This window comes from Bombina bombina, chromosome 9 (genome assembly GCF_027579735.1).
Source record: "Bombina bombina isolate aBomBom1 chromosome 9, aBomBom1.pri, whole genome shotgun sequence".
NCBI lineage: Eukaryota > Metazoa > Chordata > Amphibia > Anura > Bombinatoridae > Bombina > Bombina bombina.
The window spans coordinates 64,931,756-64,955,855 of NC_069507.1; the positions used below are offsets into that span (position 1 = coordinate 64,931,756).

Here is a 24,100-nt window from a genome sequence, read left to right on the forward strand (position 1 = left end):
ATAAAAGAAGAAAATCTAATGACATGGCCTCCTTGTTCACCTGATCTGAACCCCATTGAGAACCTGTGGTCCATCATCAAATGTGAGATTTACAAGGAGGGAAAACAGTACACCTCTCTGAACAGTGTCTGGGAGGCTGTGGTTGCTGCTGCACGCAATGTTGATGGCGAACAGATCAAAACACTGACAGAATCCATGGATGGCAGGCTTTTGAGTGTCCTTGCAAAGAAAGGTGGCTATATTGGTCACTGATTTGTTTTTGTTTTGTTTTTGAATGTCAGAAATGTATATTTGTGAATGTTGAGATGTTTATATTGGTTTCACTGGTAAAAATAAATAATTGAAATGGGTATATATTTGTTTTTTGTTAAGTTGCCTAATAATTATGCACAGTAATAGTCACCTGCACACACAGATATCCCCCTAAAATAGCTAAAACTAAAAACAAACTAAAAACTACTTCCAAAAATATTCAGCTTTGATATTAATGAGTTTTTTGGGTTCATTGAGAACATGGTTGTTGTTCAATAATAAAATTAATCCTCAAAAATACAACTTGCCTAATAATTTTGCACTCCCTGTATGTAACAATTGTGATTGGCTCACCCATGAGTTCAGTGAGAAACTATTAGTGCATTGCTGCTTCTTCAACAAATAATACCAAGAGAATTAAACAAAATTAGATAATAGAAGTAAATTGGAAAGTTGTTTAAAATTGTATGCTCTATCCAAATCATTAAAGAAAATGTTGCCGTTTCTTGTCCCTTTAAAAAAATGGCGTATTTTATATGTAACAAAGAAAAATTGTTTATGGTCGTTTACCCATAATGCAACAGCTTCCTTGACCTGGGAACATTGTACACAGTGCTTAGATCAGTACAGGAGTTTTAAAATCTGGCTTCATTCCATTCCAAAATATTACACAATTCTATTACACAGTAATACAATCAGCCAGTTCAGCTGCATTTGTATATATCTCATTTAAAGCCAGACATTCCATTGAAATAATCTTGTTTTCATTAATACATTTCTGTGATATTAATATCAAAGCAATGAATAACCATACATATGCCATTTTCACTCTGTTTACACTGGCACATTTATAATTATATTTTGTACTGTAAAGCAACTATAGATGTCACCCACCTTTCATTAGATCTTGGGGTTCCTGCAGTTTGGGGCGCAATATGTTGGGTGCAAAGACTGTGGCCAGATTATGCACACTCATCTTGTTAACTACTGAGTGGGACTGAACTTCATCAAGAAAACTACACAAGAAAACAGAAATTATAATAATTGAAATAGAAACAAATAGAATAAAAAATAGAATAGAAACAAAACTCAGGATGCGAGGGTAAAAGAAGAACAGAACCGAATTCAGGATGAGGGGCAGTTTGGAGGAGGTAAAAGAACAGCAGGTTATGTGGTGCTGATGTGGTATGGAGAAGTTAGCAAGCAAAAGACACTCATTAAAGGGACATTTGTTAGCATTACTGAACCTAGCTTTCTATGGCCTAGATTTAGAGTTTGGCGTTAGCCGTGAAAACCAGCGTTAGAGGCTCCTAACGCTGGTTTTAGGCTACCTCCGGTATTTGGAGTCACTCAAAAAAGGGTCTAACGCTCACTTTTCAGCCGCGACTTTTCCATACAGCAGATCCCCTTACGTCAATTGCGTATCCTATCTTTTCAATGGGATTTTTCTAACTCCGGTATTTAGAGTCGTGTCTGAAGCGAGCGTTAGAAATCTAACGACAAAACTCCAGCCGCAGGAAAAAAGTCAGTAGTTAAGAGCTTTCTGGGCTAACGCCGGTTCATAAAGCTCTTAACTACTGTGCTCTAAAGTACACTAACACCCATAAACTACCTATGTACCCCTAAACCGAGGTCCCCCCACATCGCCGCCACTCGATTAAATTTTTTTAACCCCTAATCTGCCGACCGCCACCTGCGTTATCCTTATGTACCCCTAATCTGCTGCCCCTAACACCGCCGACCCCTGTATTATATTTATTAACCCCTAACCTGCCCCCCACAACGTCGCCGCCAGCTACCTACACCTATTAACCCCTAATCTGCCGACCGCAAAGCGCTGCCACCTACGTTATACTTATGTACCCCTAATCTGCTGCCCCTAACACCGCCAACCCCTGTATTATATTTATTAACCCCTAACCTGCCCCCCACAACGTCGCCGCCAGCTACCTACACCTATTAACCCCTAATCTGCCGACCGGACCGCTATTATTATAAAGTTATTAACCCCTAATCCACCTCACTAACCCTATAATAAATAGTATTAACCCCTAATCTGCCCTCCCTAACATCGCCGACACCTAACTTCAAACATTAACCCCTAATCTGCCGACTGGAGCTCACCGCTATTCTAATAAATGTATTAACCCCTAAAGCTAAGTCTAACCCTAACACTAACACCCCCCTAAATTAAATATAATTTAAATCTAACGAAATAAATTAACTCTTATTAAATAAATTATTCCTATTTAAAGCTAAATACTTACCTGTAAAATAAATCCTAATATAGCTACAATATAAATTATAATTATATTATAGCTATTTTAGGATTTATATTTATTTTACAGGTAACTTTGTATTTATTTTAACCAGGTACAATAGCTATTAAATAGTTAAGAACTATTTAATAGCTAAAATAGTTAAAATAATTACAAAATTACCTGTAAAATAAATCCTAACCTAAGTTACAATTAAACCTAACACTACACTATCAATAAATTAATTAAATGAACTACCTACAATTACCTACAATTAACCTAACACTACACTATCAATAAATTAATTAAATACAATTCCTACAAATAAATACAATTAAATAAACTAGCTAAAGTACAAAAAATAAAAAAATATTTACAAACATAAGAAAAATATTACAACAATTTTAAACTAATTACACCTACTCTAAGCCCCCTAATAAAATAACAAAGCCCCCCAAAATAAAAAAATGCCCTACCCTATTCTAAATTACTAAAGTTCAAAGCTCTTTTACCTTACCAGCCCTGAACAGGGCCCTTTGCGGGGCATGCCCCAAGAAGTTCAGCTCTTTTGCCTGTAAAAAAAAAACATACAATACCCAAGCCCCCCAACATTACAACCCACCACCCACATACCCCTAATCTAACCCAAACCCCCCTTAAATAAACCTAACACTAAGCCCCTGAAGATCTTCCTACCTTGTCTTCACCTCACCGGGTTCACCGATCTGTCCAGAAGAGCTCCTCCGATGTCCTGATCCAAGGCCAAGCGGGGGGCTGAAGAGGTCCATGATCCGGCTGAAGTCTTCATCCAAGCGGGGCAGAAGAGGTCTTCCATCCAATTGAAGTCTTCATCCAAGCGGCATCCATCCGGAGCGGAGCGGCAGCATCCTGAAGACCTCCGACGCGGAACATCCATCCTGGCCGACGACTGAACGACGGTTCCTTTAAATGACGTCATCCAAGATGGCGTCCCTCGAATTCCGATTGGCTAATAGGATTCTATCAGCCAATCGGAATTAAGGTAGGAATATTCTGATTGGCTGATGGAGTCAGCCAATCAGAATCAAGTTCAATCCGATTGGCTGATCCGATCATTTAATCAGATTGAGCTCGCATTCTATTGGCTGATCGGAACAGCCAATAGAATGCGAGCTCAATCTGATTAAATGATCGGATCAGCCAATCGGATTGAACTTGATTCTGATTGGTTGATTCCATCAGCCAATCAGAATATTCCTACCTTAATTCCGATTGGCTGATAGAATCCTATCAGCCAATCGGAATTCGAGGGACGCCATCTTAGATGACGTCATTTAAAGGAACCGTCATTCATCGTTCAGTCGTCGGCCAGGATGGATGTTCCGCGACGGAGGTCTTCAGGATGCTGCCGCTCCGCTCCGGATGGATGCCGCTTGGATGAAGACTTCAATTGGATGGAAGACCTCTTCTGCCCCGCTTGGATGAAGACTTCAGCCGGATCATGGACCTCTTCAGCCCCCCGCTTGGCCTTGGATCAGGACATCGGAGGAGCTCTTCTGGACAGATCGGTGAACCCGGTGAGGTGAAGACAAGGTAGGAAGATCTTCAAGGGCTTAGTGTTAGGTTTATTTAAGGGGGGTTTGGGTTAGATTAGGGGTATGTGGGTGGTGGGTTGTAATGTTGGGGGGCTTGGGTATTGTATGTTTTTTTTTACAGGCAAAAGAGCTGAACTTCTTGGGGCATGCCCCGCAAAGGGCCCTGTTCAGGGCTGGTAAGGTAAAAGAGCTTTGAACTTTAGTAATTTAGAATAGGGTAGAGCAATTTTTTTATTTTGGGGGGCTTTGTTATTTTATTAGGGGGCTTAGAGTAGGTGTAATTAGTTTAAAATTGTTGTAATATTTTTCTTATGTTTGTAAATATTTTTTTATTTTTTGTAACTTAGTTCTTTTTTATTTTTTGTACTTAAGCTAGTTTATTTAATTGTATTTATTTGTAGGAATTGTATTTAATTAATTTATTGATAGTGTAGTGTTAGGTTTAATTGTAACTTAGGTTAGGATTTATTTTACAGGTAATTTTGTAATTATTTTAACTATTTTAGCTATTAAATAGTTCTTAACTATTTAATAGCTATTGTACCTGGTTAAAATAAATACAAAGTTACCTGTAAAATAAATATAAATCCTAAAATAGCTATAATATAATTATAATTTATATTGTAGCTATATTAGGATTTATTTTACAGGTAAGTATTTAGCTTTAAATAGGAATAATTTATTTAATAAGAGTTAATTAATTTCGTTAGATTTAAATTATATTTAACTTAGGGGGGTGTTAGTGTTAGGGTTAGACTTAGCTTTAGGGGTTAATACATTTATTAGAATAGCGGTGAGCTCCAGTCGGCAGATTAGGGGTTAATGTTTGAAGTTAGGTGTCAGCGATGTTAGGGAGGGCAGATTAGGGGTTAATACTATTTATTATAGGGTTAGTGAGGCGGATTAGGGGTTAATAACTTTATAATAATAGCGGTGCGGTCCGGTCGGCAGATTAGGGGTTAATAAGTGTAGGCAGGTGGAGGCGACGTTGTGGGGGGCAGATTAGGGGTTAATAAATATAATATAGGGGTCGGCGATGTTAGGGCAGCAGATTAGGGGTACATAGGGATAATGTAAGTAGCGGCGGTTTACGGAGCGGCAGATTAGGGGTTAATAATAATATGCAGGGGTCAGCGATAGCGGGGGCGGCAGATTAGGGGTTAATAAGTGTAAGGTTAGGGGTGTTTAGACTCGGGGTACATGTTAGAGTGTTAGGTGTAGACGTAGGAAGTGTTTCCGCATAGCAAACAATGGGGCTGCGTTAGGAGCTGAACGCGGCTTTTTTGCAGGTGTTAGGTTTTTTTTCAGCTCAAACAGCTCCATTGTTTCCTATGGGGGAATCGTGCACGAGCACGTTTTTGAGGCTGGCCGCTTGCGTAAGCAACTCTGGTATCGAGAGTTGAAGCTGCGTTAAATATGCTCTACGCTCCTTTTTTGGAGCCTAACGCAGCCTTTATGTGGACTCTCAATACCAGAGTTATTTTTATGGTGCGGCCAGAAAAAAGCCGGCGTTAGCTACTCGGGTCCTTACCGACAAAACTCTAAATCTAGCCGTATGCATTTAACTTCCTCAATGGGTAAAACACATAGGTAAAGTCAAGCAGGATTTAGCTACATGTTTAATAACTTTGGTGTTTATATAGTGACATCTAAAGCCAGTAATGCACAGGCATGTTAGTTTTGTTTGAATGTCCCTTTAAAAAATCATTTGTAAAGAAATCCATATTTCTATGTTTATTAGTTAATTGTAGAGTGGTATCTACAAACACCAGATGGAGAGTGTCATGTCCATTATTTACATCTTTAAAGTGATGGTAAATTCTAGCGTTTGTGAAATACTAGGATTTATCAGTGCAACAAATAAAGGGACTTACGCATTCATGAAGTATAAAATACTTCATGTTGAAAGTTCCTTTATTTGTTTGCAGCATTCGACGCACTGAGCGCCTCAGGCCGCCCAGGGCAGAACGCTATTTTGCACTGAGGTACTCTTAGCCAATAGCATGCTATTTATCCAGCATAATGCCAACTGGCCCGCACGGCTATTGGCTATGAGTACCTCAGTGCAAAATAGTGTTCTGCTGTGGGTGGTATGAGGCGCTCAACGCCGCGATCAAAGGTCACATCCTGCCACCATATTAGTTTTCTCTGTGTGTAGAGTTAAAGGGCCATAATAGTCTAAAAATGACAAGCTCTAATTCATTCAAACATGTAATATTAAGACTGGTGAAAATTATTCTGCAAAAACATCCTTTCAAATTGACTGCCTCAAAATGAGAGGATGATTTCTGTTGTTGCCTCTTGTTTGATTATATTTTTTTCATAGCCAATACTGCAATAATGCAATTTAAAGTTGGTGCTTTTAATTGGCAAAAGTATTTAAAAAAATGATAAAATAATGTTAAAGGATGACCACATGTCAAGTGATATGTTAAAGAGCATATGTAGTGAAAGTGAGAAGAAAAAAGGAGGAATGAAAATACTAGATATGAGAAAAATGAGCAGTTTGGAGAAAACCAGCCTACTGCCAGAGGCCAGAGAAACTCTTACCTGCAAATATACTTCAAGAGATTATAATTGGCAGGGGGTAGGCTGTTCACCAACCTGCACAGCTCCTGTGTGCCCTGAGAAAAGAGGTCAAAGGTTACATACATAATTGGAATTACTGTGCAGGAGTTAAAGGGACAGTTAGACAACAGTGTAATGCTATGTAAAGTGTGTGTTATTAAACATTAAATAAATGCTACATATAATGATGTATTTAAAGCAAAGCTTAGCCTGAGCATAATATGCAGATGTATTTTTTTTAAAATTATATTAGTTGATTAAATAATGAAGAATAAGTACAAAAAAGGTATGTTCTATAAAGTACTTTAGTTTCTATAAAGTAATTGACGCCCCCTTGTGAAACTTAGGTTTCTCTTATCTAATCTCTTCTGCTGAGGACAATTAGAGACATATAAAGTGTGCACACAATGGCAGGGTGGAATATAACAATGTTAAAGTAATTTTATTTATCAAGGGTCTGATGTCCCTTTAACATAGCTGCATTCCATAGAGTCACAAGACATTGGTCAGATGTCAGAATTGAAAGCCCCCAGTGCAGCGATATATTTGTGTGCATAGTAGAAGTCCATTTGACTTGTCATTGCTTGGCTGCAAAGTCATACATACATCGGCACACGCACACATACATGCACATGCATGCACACAAGCATACACACACACACACTCTTAGGTGCAGTAACACTCAAATACAAAGGGGGCAGCAAAGAGCAAAACGTACACACACTATACACACTCAGCTAGATTACGAGTTTTGCGTTATGAGCGGCGCTGTGCTAACTTGCAAGTTATTGTCACCACTCACTTACCTACAGCACTGGTATAACAGGTTTTCATAAACCCGGCGTTAGCAGGCAAGAAGTGAGCGTAGAGCAAAATTGAGCTCCATACCGCACTTCAATACCAGCGCTGCGGTGAGCTGCTTTTACGTGTTTGTACATGATTTCCCCATAGACATCAATGGGGAGAGCCGGCTGAAAAAAAGCCAAACACCTGCAATAAATCAGCGTAAAACTCCGTAACGCAGCCCCATTGATTCATATGGGGAAACTAAATTTATGTTTACACCTAACACCCTAACATAAACCCCGAGTCTAAACACCCCTATTCTGCCGCCCCCGACATTGCGGCCACCTACATTACACTTATTAACCCCTAATCTGCTGCCCCCAACATCGCAGACACCTACATAATGTTATTAACCCCTAATCTCCCGCCTCCAATGTCGCCGCAACCTACCTATACTTATTGACCCCTAATCTGCCGCCCCCACTAACTTTACTAAATTTATTAACCCCTAACCCTAACCCCCACTAACTTTAATGTAATTAAAATAAATCTAAATAAAACCTACTATTAATAACTAAATAATTCCTATTTAAAACTAAATACTTACCTATAAAATAAACCCTAACGGCTAGATTACGAGTTGTGCGTTAGGGTAAAAAAGCAGCGTTAAGAGGTCCTAACGCTGCTTTTTTTACGCCCACTGGTATTACGAGTCTTGAAGGTTTAGGGGCACCGCACACTTCTTTGGCCTTACCGCAAAACGACTTACGTAAACTTCGTAAAGTCTTTTTTCTATGGGACTTCCATAGCGCTGATATTATGAGTCTGTCCTGGGAAGCCAAAAAGTGAGCGGTGCAGCCTACCCTGTCAAGATCCCTAACGCATTTAAAAGTCTTCATCCAACCGGGCAGAAGTCTTCATCCAGACAGCATCTTCTATCTTCATCAATCCGGCGCGGAGCGGGTCCATCTTCAAGACATCCGGCGCGGATGAGCATCCTCTTCAATCGACATCTTCTTCAACAATGAATTCTCCTTTAAATGACGTCATCCAAGATGACGTCCCTTTAATTCCGATTGGCTGATAGAATTCTATCAGCCAATAGAATGCGAGCTCAATCCTATTGGCTGATTGCATCAGCCAATAGGATTTTTTCACCTTTAATTCCAATTGGCTAATAGAATTCTATCAGCCAATCGGAATTCAAGGGACGCCATCTTGGATGACGTCATTTAAAAGAGAATTCATTGTTGAAGAAGACGTCGATTGAAGAGGATGCTCCGCGCCGGATGTCTTGAAGATGGACCCGCTCCGCGCCGGATGGATGAAGATAGAAGATGCCGCCTGGATGAAGACTTCTGCCCGGTTGGATGAAGACTTCTGCCGCTTCGTTGAGGACTTCTGCCGGCTTCGTTGAGGATGGATGTGGGGTCTTCAAAAACTGTAAGTGGATCTTCGGGGGTTAGTGTTAGTTTTTTTTTTTTTTAAGGGTTTATTGGGTGGGTTTTATTTTTAGATTAGGGGTTGGGCACTTGAAAAAAAAGAGCTAAATGCCCTTTTAAGGGCAATGCTTATCCAAATGCCCTTTTCAGGGCAATGGGGAGCTTAGGTTTTTTTAGTTAGGATTTTATTTGGGGGGTTGGTTATGTGGGTGGTGGGTTTTACTGTTTAAATATATCTAATCATTTGTTTTTTATTTTGTGTAATTTAGTGTTTGTTTTTTTTGTAATTTAGTTAATTGTATTTCATTTATGTCATTTATTTAAATTGTAGTGTAAGGTTAAGTGTTAGTGTAAGACAGGTTAGGTTTTATTTTACAGATAAATGTGTATTTATTTTAGCTAGGTAGTTAGTAAATAGTTAATAACTATTTACTAACTATTCTACCTAGTTAAAATAAATACAAACTTGCCTGTGAAATAAAAATAAAACCGAAGCTAGCTACAATGTAACTATTAGTTATATTGTAGCTAGCTTAGGGTTTATTTTATAAGTAAGTATTTCGTTTTAAATAGGAATTATTTAGTTATTAATAGTAATTTTTATTTAGATTTATTTTAATTACATTAAAGTTAGTGGGGTTAGGGTTAGGTTTAGGGGTTAATAACTTTAGTATAGTGGCGGCGACGTTGGGGGCGGCAGATTAGGGGTTAATAAATGTAGGTAGGTGGCGGCGATGTTTGGGACAGTAGATTAGGGGTTAATATTTAACTACTGTAGTGTTTGCGATGCAGGAGTACGGCGGTTTAGGGTTTAATATGTTTATTATAGTGGCGGCGATGTCTGGAGCGGCAAATTAGGGATTAATAATTTTATTTTAGTGTTTGCAATGCGGGAGGGCCTTGGTTTAGGGGTTAATAGGTAGTTTATGGGTGTTAGTGTACTTTTTAGCACTTTAGTTATGAGTTTTATGTTACAGCTTTGTAGCGTAAAACCCATAACTACTGACTTTCAGTTTACGGTATGAATCTGGACGGTATTGGCTGTACCGCTCACTTTTTGGCCTCCCAGGTAAACTCGTAATACCGGCGCAAAGGAAGTCCAATTGAAAAAGGACTTTTTGAAAGCTGCGGTAGTTGCGTTGCGTTACGGCCAAAAAAGTGTGCGGTGCAGAAATACCTGCAAGAATCGTAATACCAGCGGTAGTGAAAAAGAGCCTTAACGCTGCTTTTTCACTCATACCGCAAAATTTGTAATCTAGCCGACTGTCATTATGGGGAGGTCAAAGAAAAAGCACCAAACACATCAGGGGAGGTTCCACAGCTAATCTAAATGGGAAACATTGTGAGAACCAGCTTTTTGGACCGCACAATGTTTTTGGTCCTCACACCGTGAGTGGGCGTCAGGTCTTTGGGTCTCACAAATATAGCAAAACAAATACACACAGGCATACACATACAAACACGCACACACACACATGCATACACACACATATACACGCATACATACATATATACATACAAGCATGCATAGTCACACACGTATACATGCATACATACACACATGCATACACATACGTATACACACACACACACGCATACACATACGTATACACATACGTATACACACACATGCATACACATACGTATACACACACATGCATACACATACGTATACACACACACACATGCATACACATACGTATACACACACACATGCATACACATACGTATACACACACACACATGCATACACATACGTATACACACACACATGCATACACATACACATGCATACACATACGTATACACACACACATGCATACACATACACATGCATACACATACGTATACACACACACATGCATACACATACACATGCATACACATACGTATACACACACACATGCATACACATACACATGCATACACATACGTATACACACACACATGCATACACATACGTATACACACACGCATACACACACACATGCATACACATACGTATACACACACGCATACACATACGTATACACACACACACATACATACACACACATACATACGTATACACACACACACGCATACACATACGTATACACACACGCATACACATACGTATACACACACGCATACACATACGTATACACACACACGCATATACATACGTATACACACACACACACGCATACACATACGTATACACACACATGCATACACATACGTATACATACACACAAGCATAAATACACATACGTATACATACACACATACATAAATACACATACGTATACATACACACATGCATAAATACACATACATATACATACACACATGCATAAACATACATATACATACACACATGCATAAACATACATATACATACACACATGCATAAATACACATACATATACACATGCATAAATACACATACATATACATACACACATGCATAAATACACATACGTATACATACACACATGCATAAATACACATACGTATACATACACACATGCATAAATACACATACGTATACATACACACATACATAAATACACATACGTATACATACACACATGCATAAATACACATACGTATACATACACACATGCATAAATACACATACATATACATACACACATGCATACACATACGTATACATACACACATGCATAAATACACACACACTCATATACACAAACATACACGGTTAAAGAACAGAAAATAGAGAAAGTCCTTGTGTGTAGATGAAATTGTTTTACTTTAATAGTAACAGTACTAGTTTAGTTGGTAGTTTATCTTATTATTTCTGCTGAAGCCAAACAATGGGTGCTTTGCTATCAGAATGACAGTGGCAGTTCCTTTCTGGATTTGCTCCTCCAGATACAGAAAGTGGTTTGGTCATAGAAAAACTGTTGCAGCAAACAAGGTGTTAATCTGTTCTGTGACTGCTAGAAATGTTGTATAAACAGGCCGCTTACTGTCCCTTTATCGGGGAAATACGATACAATTTTGTATCTTCTCATGTGAATTTATATCTATGTCAACAGACATCTCAAGAGCCTGGTGTTTATGCACAAACAATGAACAGCAGCCAGTGAGCGTCCTTGTTGTAATCAAACTTAGATTGAAGATCCTTGAACACAATGCAAAACAAATGAACGTAGGATTTGTAACAAAAACACGTCTATAAACTAAGAGCTAGATTCTATTGCAGATGATATTTTTTCAATTGTCAATAGCAACAAAAAAACTGCATTTCAAAAAGTCTAGGTTTTTGTTAGGATCAATATAAAACTGAATAACTGCAATGCTATGTGTTTAACCTCCACAAAGGGATTTAATACATTGTTAAAGTACCACTCGGGGGCCGCAGAGCACTGCTGGTCCCAATCGGTTACGGCCAGTAAGCCAATTAGCATCAATAGTCACTTGACCCATGTGCAACTACCGTTGCTGGTTGGCTTACCAGCTGTATCCGCTTGGGATACTGGCTCCTGAGTGGTACTTTAACTATGCATTAAACATGTTTGCAGGGACTTGACACATAGGCCTAGCGATAAAATTACATGTTCTATAATGGTCTTTCAAAGTTCTATTCTAGGTTAACCCATTGTGTCATTTATCATGTATGATGCAACTGTGTTAACTGAGTCACAGATCAGGATCTGTCATAAAAACCTGTCCTTGTGTCGCTAAATCCTTCAGAGGGTTCAGATGTTATAAGAGTACATTTGTTCACCGACCACTTGAATGGACAATTAAAGGGGCATTACAATCTCCCAAAAATGTTTGAAGGTCAATTATATACAATAAAATTGCATAATCATCAAGTTCATAATAAAAATACAATGCAATAGCATTTACTCTGAATTTTAAATGAGCAGCAGATTTTTTTTTGCCAAATTTCAAACTTTAAATTTGCCAGCCCCCTGTATCATGTGATAGCTATCAGCCAATCCCAGACTCATATGTATAGACTATAAACTGGCATGCTCATTAGTAGCTGGTGTCTAACAAAGTGAGACTATAAAGACTTTGCACAATTTGATAATAAAAGTAAATTGGAAAGTCTGTGCACACTAAATCTGAATCATGAAAGTTTCATTTTGACTTTAATATTCCTTAAAAACAGCAGTTTCCTTTTGTTGTGCTCTATAAAGTTTAGGAGTCGGTGAAAAGATTGAGAAAGCAGCCACATTAACAGCAGACAGTGACAGAAAAAAATCAAAAGGGCCATCAAGTCTGTACATATTTCCTGTAGTGTAAGATTAATAAATCATTGTTACATTTGTGATCATTTAAAGGGACATGAAACTCCCAAATTTTAAATAAAATGATTTAAATAAAACATACACTTTTAAACAACTTTCCAATTCACTTCTATGATTAAATTTGCTTCATTCTCTTGGCATCATTTGTTGAAGGATCAGCAATGCACTACTGGTTTCTAACTAAATGCATGGGTGAGCCAATGACAATCGGTATATATATATATATATATATATGCAGCCAATCAGCAGCTAGAACCTAGGTTCTTTGCTGCTCTTAAACTTTCCTAGATAACCCTTTCAGCAAAGGATAACAAGAGAAGGAAGCAAATTAAATAATAAAAGTAAATTGGAAAGTTTAAAATTGTATGTTCTGTCTAAATCCTGAATGTCTAATTATGACTTTACTGTCCCTTCAATTCTCCTAAAAACATAATTTATGTAAGAACTTACCTGATAAATTCATTTCTTTCATATTAGCAAGAGTCCATGAGCTAGTGACGTATGGGATATACATTCCTACCAGGAGGGGCAAAGTTTCCCAAACCTCAAAATGCCTATAAATACACCCCTCACCACACCCACAATTCAGTTTAACGAATAGCCAAGAAGTGGGGTGATAAAAAAGTGCGAAAGCATATAAAATAAGGAATTGGAATAATTGTGCTTTATACAAAATCATAACCACCACAAAAAAAGGGCGGGCCTCATGGACTCTTGCTAATATGAAAGAAATGAATTTATCAGGTAAGTTCTTACATAAATTATGTTTTCTTTCATGTAATTAGCAAGAGTCCATGAGCTAGTGACGTATGGGATAATGACTACCCAAGATGTGGATCTTTCCACACAAGAGTCACTAGAGAGGGAGGGATAAAATAAAGACAGCCAATTCCTGCTGAAAATAATCCACACCCAAAATAAAGTTTAACGAAAAACATAAGCAGAAGATTCAAACTGAAACCGCTGCCTGAAGTACTTTTCTACCAAAAACTGCTTCAGAAGAAGAAAATACATCAAAATGGTAGAATTTAGTAAAAGTATGCAAAGAGGACCAAGTTGCTGCTTTGCAGATCTGGTCAACCGAAGCTTCATTCCTAAACGCCCAGGAAGTAGATACTGACCTAGTAGAATGAGCTGTAATTCTCTGAGGCGGAATTTTACCCGACTCAACATAGGCAAGATGAATTAAAGATTTCAACCAAGATGCCAAAGAAATGGCAGAAGCTTTCTGGCCTTTCCTAGAACCGGAAAAGATAACAAATAGACTAGAAGTCTTACGGAAAGATTTCGTAGCTTCAACATAATATTTCAAAGCTCTAACAACATCCAAAGAATGCAACGATTTCTCCTTAGAATTCTTAGGATTAGGACATAATGAAGGAACCACAATTTCTCTACTAATGTTGTTGGAATTCACAACTTTAGGTAAAAATTCAAAAGAAGTTCGCAACACCGCCTTATCCTGATGAAAAATCAGAAAAGGAGACTCACAAGAAAGAGCAGATAATTCAGAAACTCTTCTAGCAGAAGAGATGGCCAAAAGGAACAAAACTTTCCAAGAAAGTAATTTAATGTCCAATGAATGCATAGGTTCAAACGGAGGAGCTTGAAGAGCTCCCAGAACCAAATTCAAACTCCAAGGAGGAGAAATTGACTTAATGACAGGTTTTATACGAACCAAAGCTTGTACAAAACAATGAATATCAGGAAGAATAGCAATCTTTCTGTGAAAAAGAACAGAAAGAGCAGAGATTTGTCCTTTCAAAGAACTTGCGGACAAACCCTTATCTAAACCATCCTGAAGAAACTGTAAAATTCTCGGTATTCTAAAAGAATGCCAAGAAAAATGATGAGAAAGACACCAAGAAATATAAGTCTTCCAGACTCTATAATATATCTCTCGAGATACAGATTTACGAGCCTGTAACATAGTATTAATCACGGAGTCAGAGAAACCTCTTTGACCAAGAATCAAGCGTTCAATCTCCATACCTTTAAATTTAAGGATTTCAGATCCTGATGGAAAAAAGGACCTTGTGATAGAAGGTCTGGTCTTAACGGAAGAGTCCACGGTTGGCAAGAGGCCATCCGGACAAGATCCGCATACCAAAACCTGTGAGGCCATGCTGGAGCTACCAGCAGAACAAACGAGCATTCCTTCAGAATCTTGGAGATCACTCTTGGAAGAAGAACTAGAGGCGGAAAGATATAGGCAGGATGATACTTCCAAGGAAGTGATAATGCATCCACTGCCTCCGCCTGAGGATCCCGGGATCTGGACAGATACCTGGGAAGTTTCTTGTTTAGATGGGACGCCATCAGATCTATTTCTGGAAGTTCCCACATTTGAACAATCTGAAGAAATACCTCTGGGTGAAGAGACCATTCGCCCGGATGCAACATTTGGCGACTTAGATAATCCGCTTCCCAATTGTCTACACCTGGGATATGAACCGCAGAGATTAGACAGGAGCTGGATTCCGCCCAAACCAAAATTCGAGATACTTCTTTCATAGCCAGAGGACTGTGAGTCCCTCCTTGATGATTGATGTATGCCACAGTTGTGACATTGTCTGTCTGAAAACAAATGAACGATTCTCTCTTCAGAAGAGGCCAAAACTGAAGAGCTCTGAAAATTGCACGGAGTTCCAAGATATTGATAGGTAATCTCACCTCCTGAGATTCCCAAACTCCCTGTGCCGTCAGAGATCCCCACACAGCTCCCCAACCCGTGAGACTTGCATCTGTTGAAATTACAGTCCAGGTCGGAAGCACAAAAGAAGCCCCCTGAATTAAACGATGGTGATCTGTCCACCATGTTAGAGAGTGCCGAACAATCGGTTTTAAAGATATTGTTTGAGATATCTTCGTGTAATCCTTGCACCATTGCTTCAGCATACAGAGCTGAAGAGGTCGCATGTGAAAACGAGCAAAGGGGATCGCGTCCGATGCAGCAGTCATAAGACCTAGAATTTCCATGCATAAGGCTACCGAAGGGAATGATTGTGACTGAAGGTTTCGACAAGCTGCAATCAATTTTAGACGTCTCTTGTCTGTTAAAGACAGAGTCATGGACACTGAATCCATCTGGAAACCCAGAAAGGTTACCCTTGTCTGAGGAATCAAAGAACTTTTTGGTAAATTGATCCTCCAACCATGATCTTGAAGAAACAACACAAGTCGATTCGTATGAGATTCTGCTAAATGTAAAGACTGAGCAAGTACCAAGATATCGTCCAAATAAGGAAATACCACAATACCCTGTTCTCTGATTACAGACAGAAGGGCACCGAGAACCTTTGTAAAAATTCTTGGAGCTGTAGCTAGGCCAAACGGCAGAGCCACAAACTGGTAATGCTTGTCCAGAAAAGAGAATCTCAGGAACTGAAAATGATCTGGATGAATCGGAATATGCAGATATGCATCCTGTAAATCTATTGTGGACATATAATTCCCTTGCAGAACAAAAGGCAAGATAGTCCTTATAGTTACCATTTTGAACGTTGGTATCCTTACATAACGATTCAATATTTTTAGATCCAGAACTGGTCTGAAGGAATTCTCCTTCTTTGGTACAATGAAGAGATTTGAATAAAACCCCATCCCCTGTTCCTGAACTGGAACTGGCATAATTACTCCAGTCAACTCTAGATCTGAAACACATTTCAGAAATGCTTGAGCTTTTACTGGATTTACTGGGACACGGGAAAGAAAAAATCTCTTTGCAGGAGGTCTTATCTTGAAACCAATTCTGTACCCTTCTGAAACAATGTTCTGAATCCAAAGATTGTGAACAGAATTGATCCAAATTTCCTTGAAAAAATGTAACCTGCCCCCTACCAGCTGAGCTGGAATGAGGGCCGCACCTTCATGTGGACTTAGAAGCAGGCTTTGCCTTTCTAGCTGGCTTGGATTTATTCCAGACTGGAGATGGTTTCCAAACTGAAACTGCTCCTGAGGATGAAGGATCAGGCTTTTGTTCTTTGTTGAAACGAAAGGAACGAAAACGATTATTAGCTCTACTTTTACCTTTAGATTTTTTATCCTGTGGTAAAAAAGTTCCTTTCCCACCAGTAACAGTTGAAATGATGGAATCCAACTGAGAACCGAATAATTTGTTACCCTGGAAAGAAATAGAAAGTAAAGTTGATTTAGAAGCCATATCAGCATTCCAAGTTTTAAGCCATAAAGCTCTTCTAGCTAAAATAGCTAGAGACATAAACCTGACATCAACTCTGATAATATCAAAAATGGCATCACAGATAAAATTATTAGCATGCTGAAGAAGAATAATAATGTCATGAGAATCACGATGTGTTACTTGTTGCGCTAAAGTTTCCAACCAAAAAGTTGAAGCTGCAGCAACATCAGCCAAAGATATAGCAGGTCTAAGAAGATTACCTGAACACAGATAAGCTTTTCTTAGAAAGGACTCAATTTTCCTATCTAGAGGATCCTTAAACGAAGTACCATCTGACGTAGGAATAGTAGTACGTTTAGCAAGGGTAGAAATAGCCCCATCAACTTTAGGGATTTTGTCCCAAAATTCTAATCTGTCAGACGGCACAGGATATAAATGCTTAAAACGTTTAGAAGGAGTAAATGAATTACCCAATTTATCCCATTCTTTGGAAATTACTGCAGAAATAGCATTAGGAACAGGAAAAACTTCTGGAATAACCACAGGAGCTTTAAATACCTTATCTAAACGTTTAAAATTAGTATCAAGAGGACTAGAATCCTCTATTTCTAAAGCAATTAGAACTTCTTTAAGTAAAGAACGAATAAATTCCATTTTAAATAAATATGAAGATTTATCAGCATCAACCTCAGAGACAGAATCCTCTGAACCAGAGGAGTCATCAGAATCAGAATGATGATGTTCATTTAAAAATTCATCTGTAGGGAGAGAAGTTTTAAAAGATTTTTTACGTTTACTAGAAGGAGAAATAACAGACATAGCCTTCTTTATGGATTCAGAAACAAAATCTCTTATATTATCAGGAACATTCTGCACCTTAGATGTTGAGGGAACTGCAACAGGCAATGGTACTTTACTAAAGGAAATATTATCTGCTTTAACAAGTTTGTCATGACAATCAATACAAACAACAGCTGGAGAAATAGCTACCAAAAGTTTACAGCAGATACACTTAGCTTTGGTAGATTCAGCACTTGACAGCGATTTTCCTGTAGTATCTTCTGGCTCAGATGCAACGTGAGACATCTTGCAATATGTAAGAGAAAAAACAACATATAAAGCAAAATTGATCAAATTCCTTAAATGACAGTTTCAGGAATGGGAAAGAATGCCAAAGAACAAGCTTCTAGCAACCAGAAGCAATAAAAAATGAGACTTAAATAATTTGGAGACAAAAGCGACGCCCATATTTTTTCGCGCCAAATAAGACGCCCACATTATTTGGCGCCTAAATGCTTTTTGGCGCCAAAAATGACGCCACATCCGGAACGCAGACATCTTTGGCGCGAAATAACGTCAAAGAATGACACAACTTCCGGCGACACGTATGACGCCGGAAACGGAAATAGAATTTTTGCGCCAAAAAAGTCCGCGCCAAGAATGACGCAATAAAATGAAGCATTTTCAGCCCCCGCGAGCCTAACAGCCCACAGGGAAAAAGTCAAATTTTAAGGTAAGAAAAAATGGTCAAATCAAAATGCATTATCCCAAATATGAAACTGACTGTCTGAAAATAAGGAAAGTTGAACATTCTGAGTCAAGGCAAATAAATGTTTGAATACATATATTTAGAACTTTATAAACAAAGTGCCCAACCATAGCTTGGAGTGTCACAGAAAATAAGACTTACTTACCCCAGGACACTCATCTACATATAGCAGATAGCCAAACCAGTACTGAAACGAGAATCAGCAGAGGTAATGGTATATATAAGAGTATATCGTCGATCTGAAAAGGGAGGTAAGAGATGAATCTCTACGACCGATAACAGAGAACCTATGAAATAGACCCCTTAGAAGGAGATCACTGCATTCAAATAGGCAATACTCTCCTCACATCCCTCTGACATTCACTGCACGCTGAGAGGAAAACCGGGCTCCAACTTGCTGCGGAGCGCATATCAACGTAGAATCTAGCACAAACTTACTTCACCACCTCCATCGGAGGCAAAGTTTGTAAAACTGAATTGTGGGTGTGGTGAGGGGTGTATTTATAGGCATTTTGAGGTTTGGGAAACTTTGCCCCTCCTGGTAGGAATGTATATCCCATACGTCACTAGCTCATGGACTCTTGCTAATTACATGAAAGAAAAGTTTATTAAACGTTTGCTAAATCACAAGAGTATTGCTTCTTTTCAGTGGAGTAATTAGGGTTTGAGCTGCGAACTGAAATCTACCTCCCCCAAACCTGCCAATTTGATCATATTTGACTCCTATATATTTTTTTCAAATTTGAACAGTTATTAACTCCTTCATGTCAATAAAACACAAGGTAATATAGAAGTGTTCACTGCTGTTGTGTTATACAGAATGGATATCAGGCAATTACTGCTTTTGCCGTGGAAATGAGCTTTACTTAGCAGCAAATCTAAACCTATCTTCTGCTAATGAGAAGAGATTATGAGCATGCAACAGCGTTCTAGAAGTTGTTTTGTTTCTGATGCACTTATCCCAATAAGGGGTTACGGTACCAGAAGCAAAACGAGATTACATGTCTATTTTGCATATCCTACCCAGAATCCTCTGGTGCATTGGTAAAAACGTATAAAGAGTACTTCTGGGGAAAGACAAGTGGGGATAGATGTGCAAATTCTATGGCTCTTTTATGATATGGAGGACTGTAATGTCACACTTTTATCTCCTCCACAAATGAAATTAATAGAAAAGAAAACAAAAGTAGAAAAGAAAATGTTTATTTAGTGTAACGTCTATTAAGGAACTCTCTACTGTAGAATTTGTTTCCGCTTTCCAGGAAAAAAAAAAGTATTTCCCCTTTATGTGTTCCTACCGCATTAAAGGGACACTTAAGTCAAAATTAAACTTTCATGATTCAGATAGAGCAGACAATTTTAAACAACTTTCCAATTTACTTCCATTAACAAAATGTGCCCAGTCTCATTATATTTACACTTTGAGTCACCAGCTCTTACTGAGCATGTGCAAGAATTCACAGAATATACTATATACATTTGTGATTGGCTGATGGCTGTCACATGATGGGAGTGGAAATAGACATAACTCAAATTTCTCAGAAAAAAAAAAAAATCTGCTACTCATTTGAATTTCAGACCAAGTGCTATAGCATTGTCTTGTTATCTTGCATTTGCAAATCTACTGTAATTACCGGTCCTTTAAGAACATATCCATATAAATGGTTAAGCCTGCAGGTAAACAGACCTGCTTATGTTATCTCTGCCGTAACACACAGCCTAATAGTTAGGTATTGAAATGCTAATGAACTCAATCAGCTATTTCAAACACAAAAATCTTTCTCAACCCCCCCCCCCCTCCCAGGTGCTATTGACTCCTGCTTGCATAGCTTTTCTACAGAGAATACCTCTGTATTCATATTTTCACTATATGTGGTGGCTACTACAAAGCAGCTATTTAAACCAAGCAAAAAAAAAAATGAAAGTAAAGCAGCGGATTACAAACAATGAATTACACTCCAGCAGGTAAAATGGACCATTCAGGACATTTTAAAGGGGGAAAAATGACAATGTCCAAAAATGAATTGTAACTTTGAAGCCATTACAGTCTCTTCTTTGCTAGAGCAAGTAATTTTAAGATTATCAACCCTGCACCTCTTTATGAATAACCCCTGCAAATCACAATATCTCTTAATAGGCTCATTACCTGCTCCGTGTGCGTTTGGTTTTCAAGGGATTCTAAAACTAAAATGAAATATTCTAAATAATTTGCATTGGAATGTCCCTTTAACTCTCTCCTCAAGATAATTGTATATTATATTGAAGGAGATAATAGTAAATGGGAGATGTTAGGGGAACAAACTTAACTCACCTCTTCTTGGTCCCTGGAAAGAATATGTGCACAACCTACAAAATCCTGATATCTGCTGAATGGGATAACTGGTTCCGGCAGCTCTCGGAGGTAGAGCTTCAAGAGAGATGCAACAGTGTGGACATCTGTGTCCCTGTGAGAAACCCAAAGTAAGAAAATATAAAGGTGAGCAGAAGGGACATCAAAGACATTTTCTCTTTGTTGGACTGATAAAGGGGTATTTAAAAAATAAAAATCCTGGTGCTGAATAGACCTACTTTTTTGAATTGTATATATACTGCAGTATCAGTCATGCATAAATGTACACTTACTGTTAGTTTAAAGGGACAGTCTACTCCAGTTTTGCATAACCAACACTGTTCTTTTAGTATACATTTTACCTCTGTGATTACCTTGTATCTTAACTTCTGCCCATTATCTCAGTGCTTTTGACAGACTTGCATTTTAGCCAATTAGTGCTGACTCATAAATAACTCCACTGGAGTGAGCATAATGCAATCTATATGGGACACATGAACTAGCACTGTCTAGCTGTCAAAATGCACTGAGATAAGAGGCAGCCTTCAAGTGCTTAGAAATTAGCATATGAGCCTGCCTAGGTTTAGCTTTCAACAAAGAATACCAAGAGAACAAAGCAAATTTGATGAAAAAGTAAATTGGAACGTTGTTTAAAATTGCATGCTTTATCTGAATCATGAAAGGTTAATTTTTGGCTAGAGTGTCCCTTTAAATTTATATGAAACCCAATTTACGTCTATAATCAAATTTGCTTTTTCCTATAGTATTCATTGTTAAAGTTATACCTAGGAGCACTAAATAGCAGGAAATAGTGCTGCCACCTAGTGCTCCTGCAAATGGATAGCATTCTTGCAAAACTGCTGCCATATAGTGCTCCAGACACGTGCACACTCCTGAGCTTACATCCCCATTTTTTAAACACAAGATATGAAGAGAATGAAGAAAATTTGATAATATAAGTAAATAAGAAAGATGTTTAAAACTGCATGCTCTACCTGAATTATGAAAGAAAAAAATTGGGGGTTTGAGTCCCTTTAAATGCAAAATTTAAATCCCCCCCATATATTTATTGCTTTTGCTGTACAATTGTGCTTCTTCGGTGCTGCCTAGAGAAGACAAAGTAACATTAGTATGCAGGTTTATCACGCGATTGTAAAAACTCCACATTTTGTGCTGACAATGATGACGTTGTTGTAGGAACATTAAAGGGACGTCGTACCTTAAAATTATCTTCCCTTTAAAGTGTTCCCAATGGTCAATTTTACCTGATAAAGTTAATTTGCAAATAGACACTTTACCTTTATTATGCTATTTAAAATAGTTGACTTTGCCTGCACTGAAAATATAAATAGCAAATGTATTGTCTGTAGAAAAGCTATGTAAAATATAAAACAAAAACAATAATGAATCTCCCAGTGGGGGAGAGAGAGAGATTTTTTAATCTGAAATAGCTGGTTGTACTCAGCTATAACCAACATTTCAATACCTAGCTATGTTTAAACATGGATAACATTGCCAGACCAGGTCTGCTTTGCCTGCAGACTCAGCCCATTACAAGCATCTCCTTTAGAAAAACAGGTGATGGTTTTAATGAGCAAAACCAGCTGTTTTAAACATAAAAATAAATATGAAGGATCATTTTTTAAAATACATTTAATACTCTGCAGTAGGTATAAAAAGTAATTTGGAACACATTTTATAGTACAGTGTCCCTTTAAATACAGAATTGTATAACCAACAGATGTATCATAATCCGTTTGTCTGAAGCTGTCATGCGCAGTAGAGACTGCATGCGAGGACAAACACACCTGGCGTCGTGTGGTGGAGTGGGCGTGTCCGGACGGGTGCGACGTGGGCATGGCCGGGCGTGACGTGGGCGTGGTCGGCAGTGACGTGGGCAGGGCCAGATCGATGCCGGGCCGGCTGCCGAGGGATGGAGAGCAGAAGAGGGGGGATAGAGAGAGGGAGAGAGAGACAGCAAAAGAGAGAGGGGGAGAGAGACAGCAAAGGAGAGGGGGAGAGAGACAGCAAAAGAGAGAGGGGGAGAGAGTGCACAAAAGAGAGGGAGGAGAGAGTGCACAAAAGAGAGGGAGGAGAGAGTGCGCAAAAGAGAGGGGGCAGAGTGCGCAAAAGAGAGGGGGCAGAGTGCGCAAAAGAGAGGGGGCAGAGTGCGCAAAAGAGAGGGGGCAGAGTGCGCAAAAGAGAGGGGGCAGAGTGCGCAAAAGAGAGGGGGCAGAATGCGCAAAAGAGAGGGGGCAGAATGCGCAAAAGAGAGGGGGCAGAGTGCGCAAAAGAGAGGGGGCAGAGTGCGCAAAAGAGAGGGGGCAGAGTGCGCAAAAGAGAGGGGGCAGAGTGCGCAAAAGAGAGGGGGCAGAGTGCGCAAAAGAGAGGGGGCAGAGAGCGCAAAAGAGAGGGGGCAGAGAGCGCAAAAGAGAGGGGGGTGAGAGCGCAAAAGAGAGGGGGGAGAGAGCGCAAAAGAGAGCGGGGAGAGAGCGCAAAAGAGAGGGGGGAGAGAGCGCAAAAGAGAGCGGGGAGAGAGCGCAAAAGAGAGGGTGAGAGAGCGCAAAAGAGAGGGTGAGAGAGCACAAAAGAGAGCAAACGAGAGGGAGAGAGACAGCAAAAGAGAGGAGAGAGAGCAAACGAGAGGAGAGAGAGCAAACAAGAGGGGGAAAGAGAGAGCAAAAGAGAGGGAGAGAGACAGCAAAAGAGGGGGGCGAGAGCACAAAAGAGAGGGGGAGAGAGTGCAAAAGAGAGGAGGGAGAGAGCGCAAACGAGAGGGGGGAGAGAGCGCAAAAGAGAGGGAGAGAGACAGCAAACGAGAGGAGAGAGAGCAAACGAGAGGAGAGAGAGAGCAAACAAGAGGAGAGAGAGCAAACGAGAGGAGAGAGAGCAAACGAGAGGAGAGAGAGCAAACAAGAGGGGGGAAGAGA

General features: G+C 39.1%; 1 protein-coding gene across 1 annotated transcript in view; it reads right to left on the reverse strand.

Annotated features, from left to right (window-relative positions):
* The window catches only part of ARHGAP22 (Rho GTPase activating protein 22), an 84,007-nt gene that overhangs the window by 8,410 nt on the left and 51,497 nt on the right, over positions 1 to 24,100 (reverse strand). The window contains exons 4-6 of the mRNA XM_053692177.1: positions 21,153 to 21,285; positions 6,635 to 6,708; positions 1,147 to 1,268 (exon numbers count right to left, since the gene is read on the reverse strand). Of these exons, the coding sequence (XP_053548152.1) occupies positions 1,147 to 1,268; positions 6,635 to 6,708; positions 21,153 to 21,285 (329 nt within the window). The remainder of the gene's footprint in view (positions 1 to 1,146; positions 1,269 to 6,634; positions 6,709 to 21,152; positions 21,286 to 24,100) is intronic.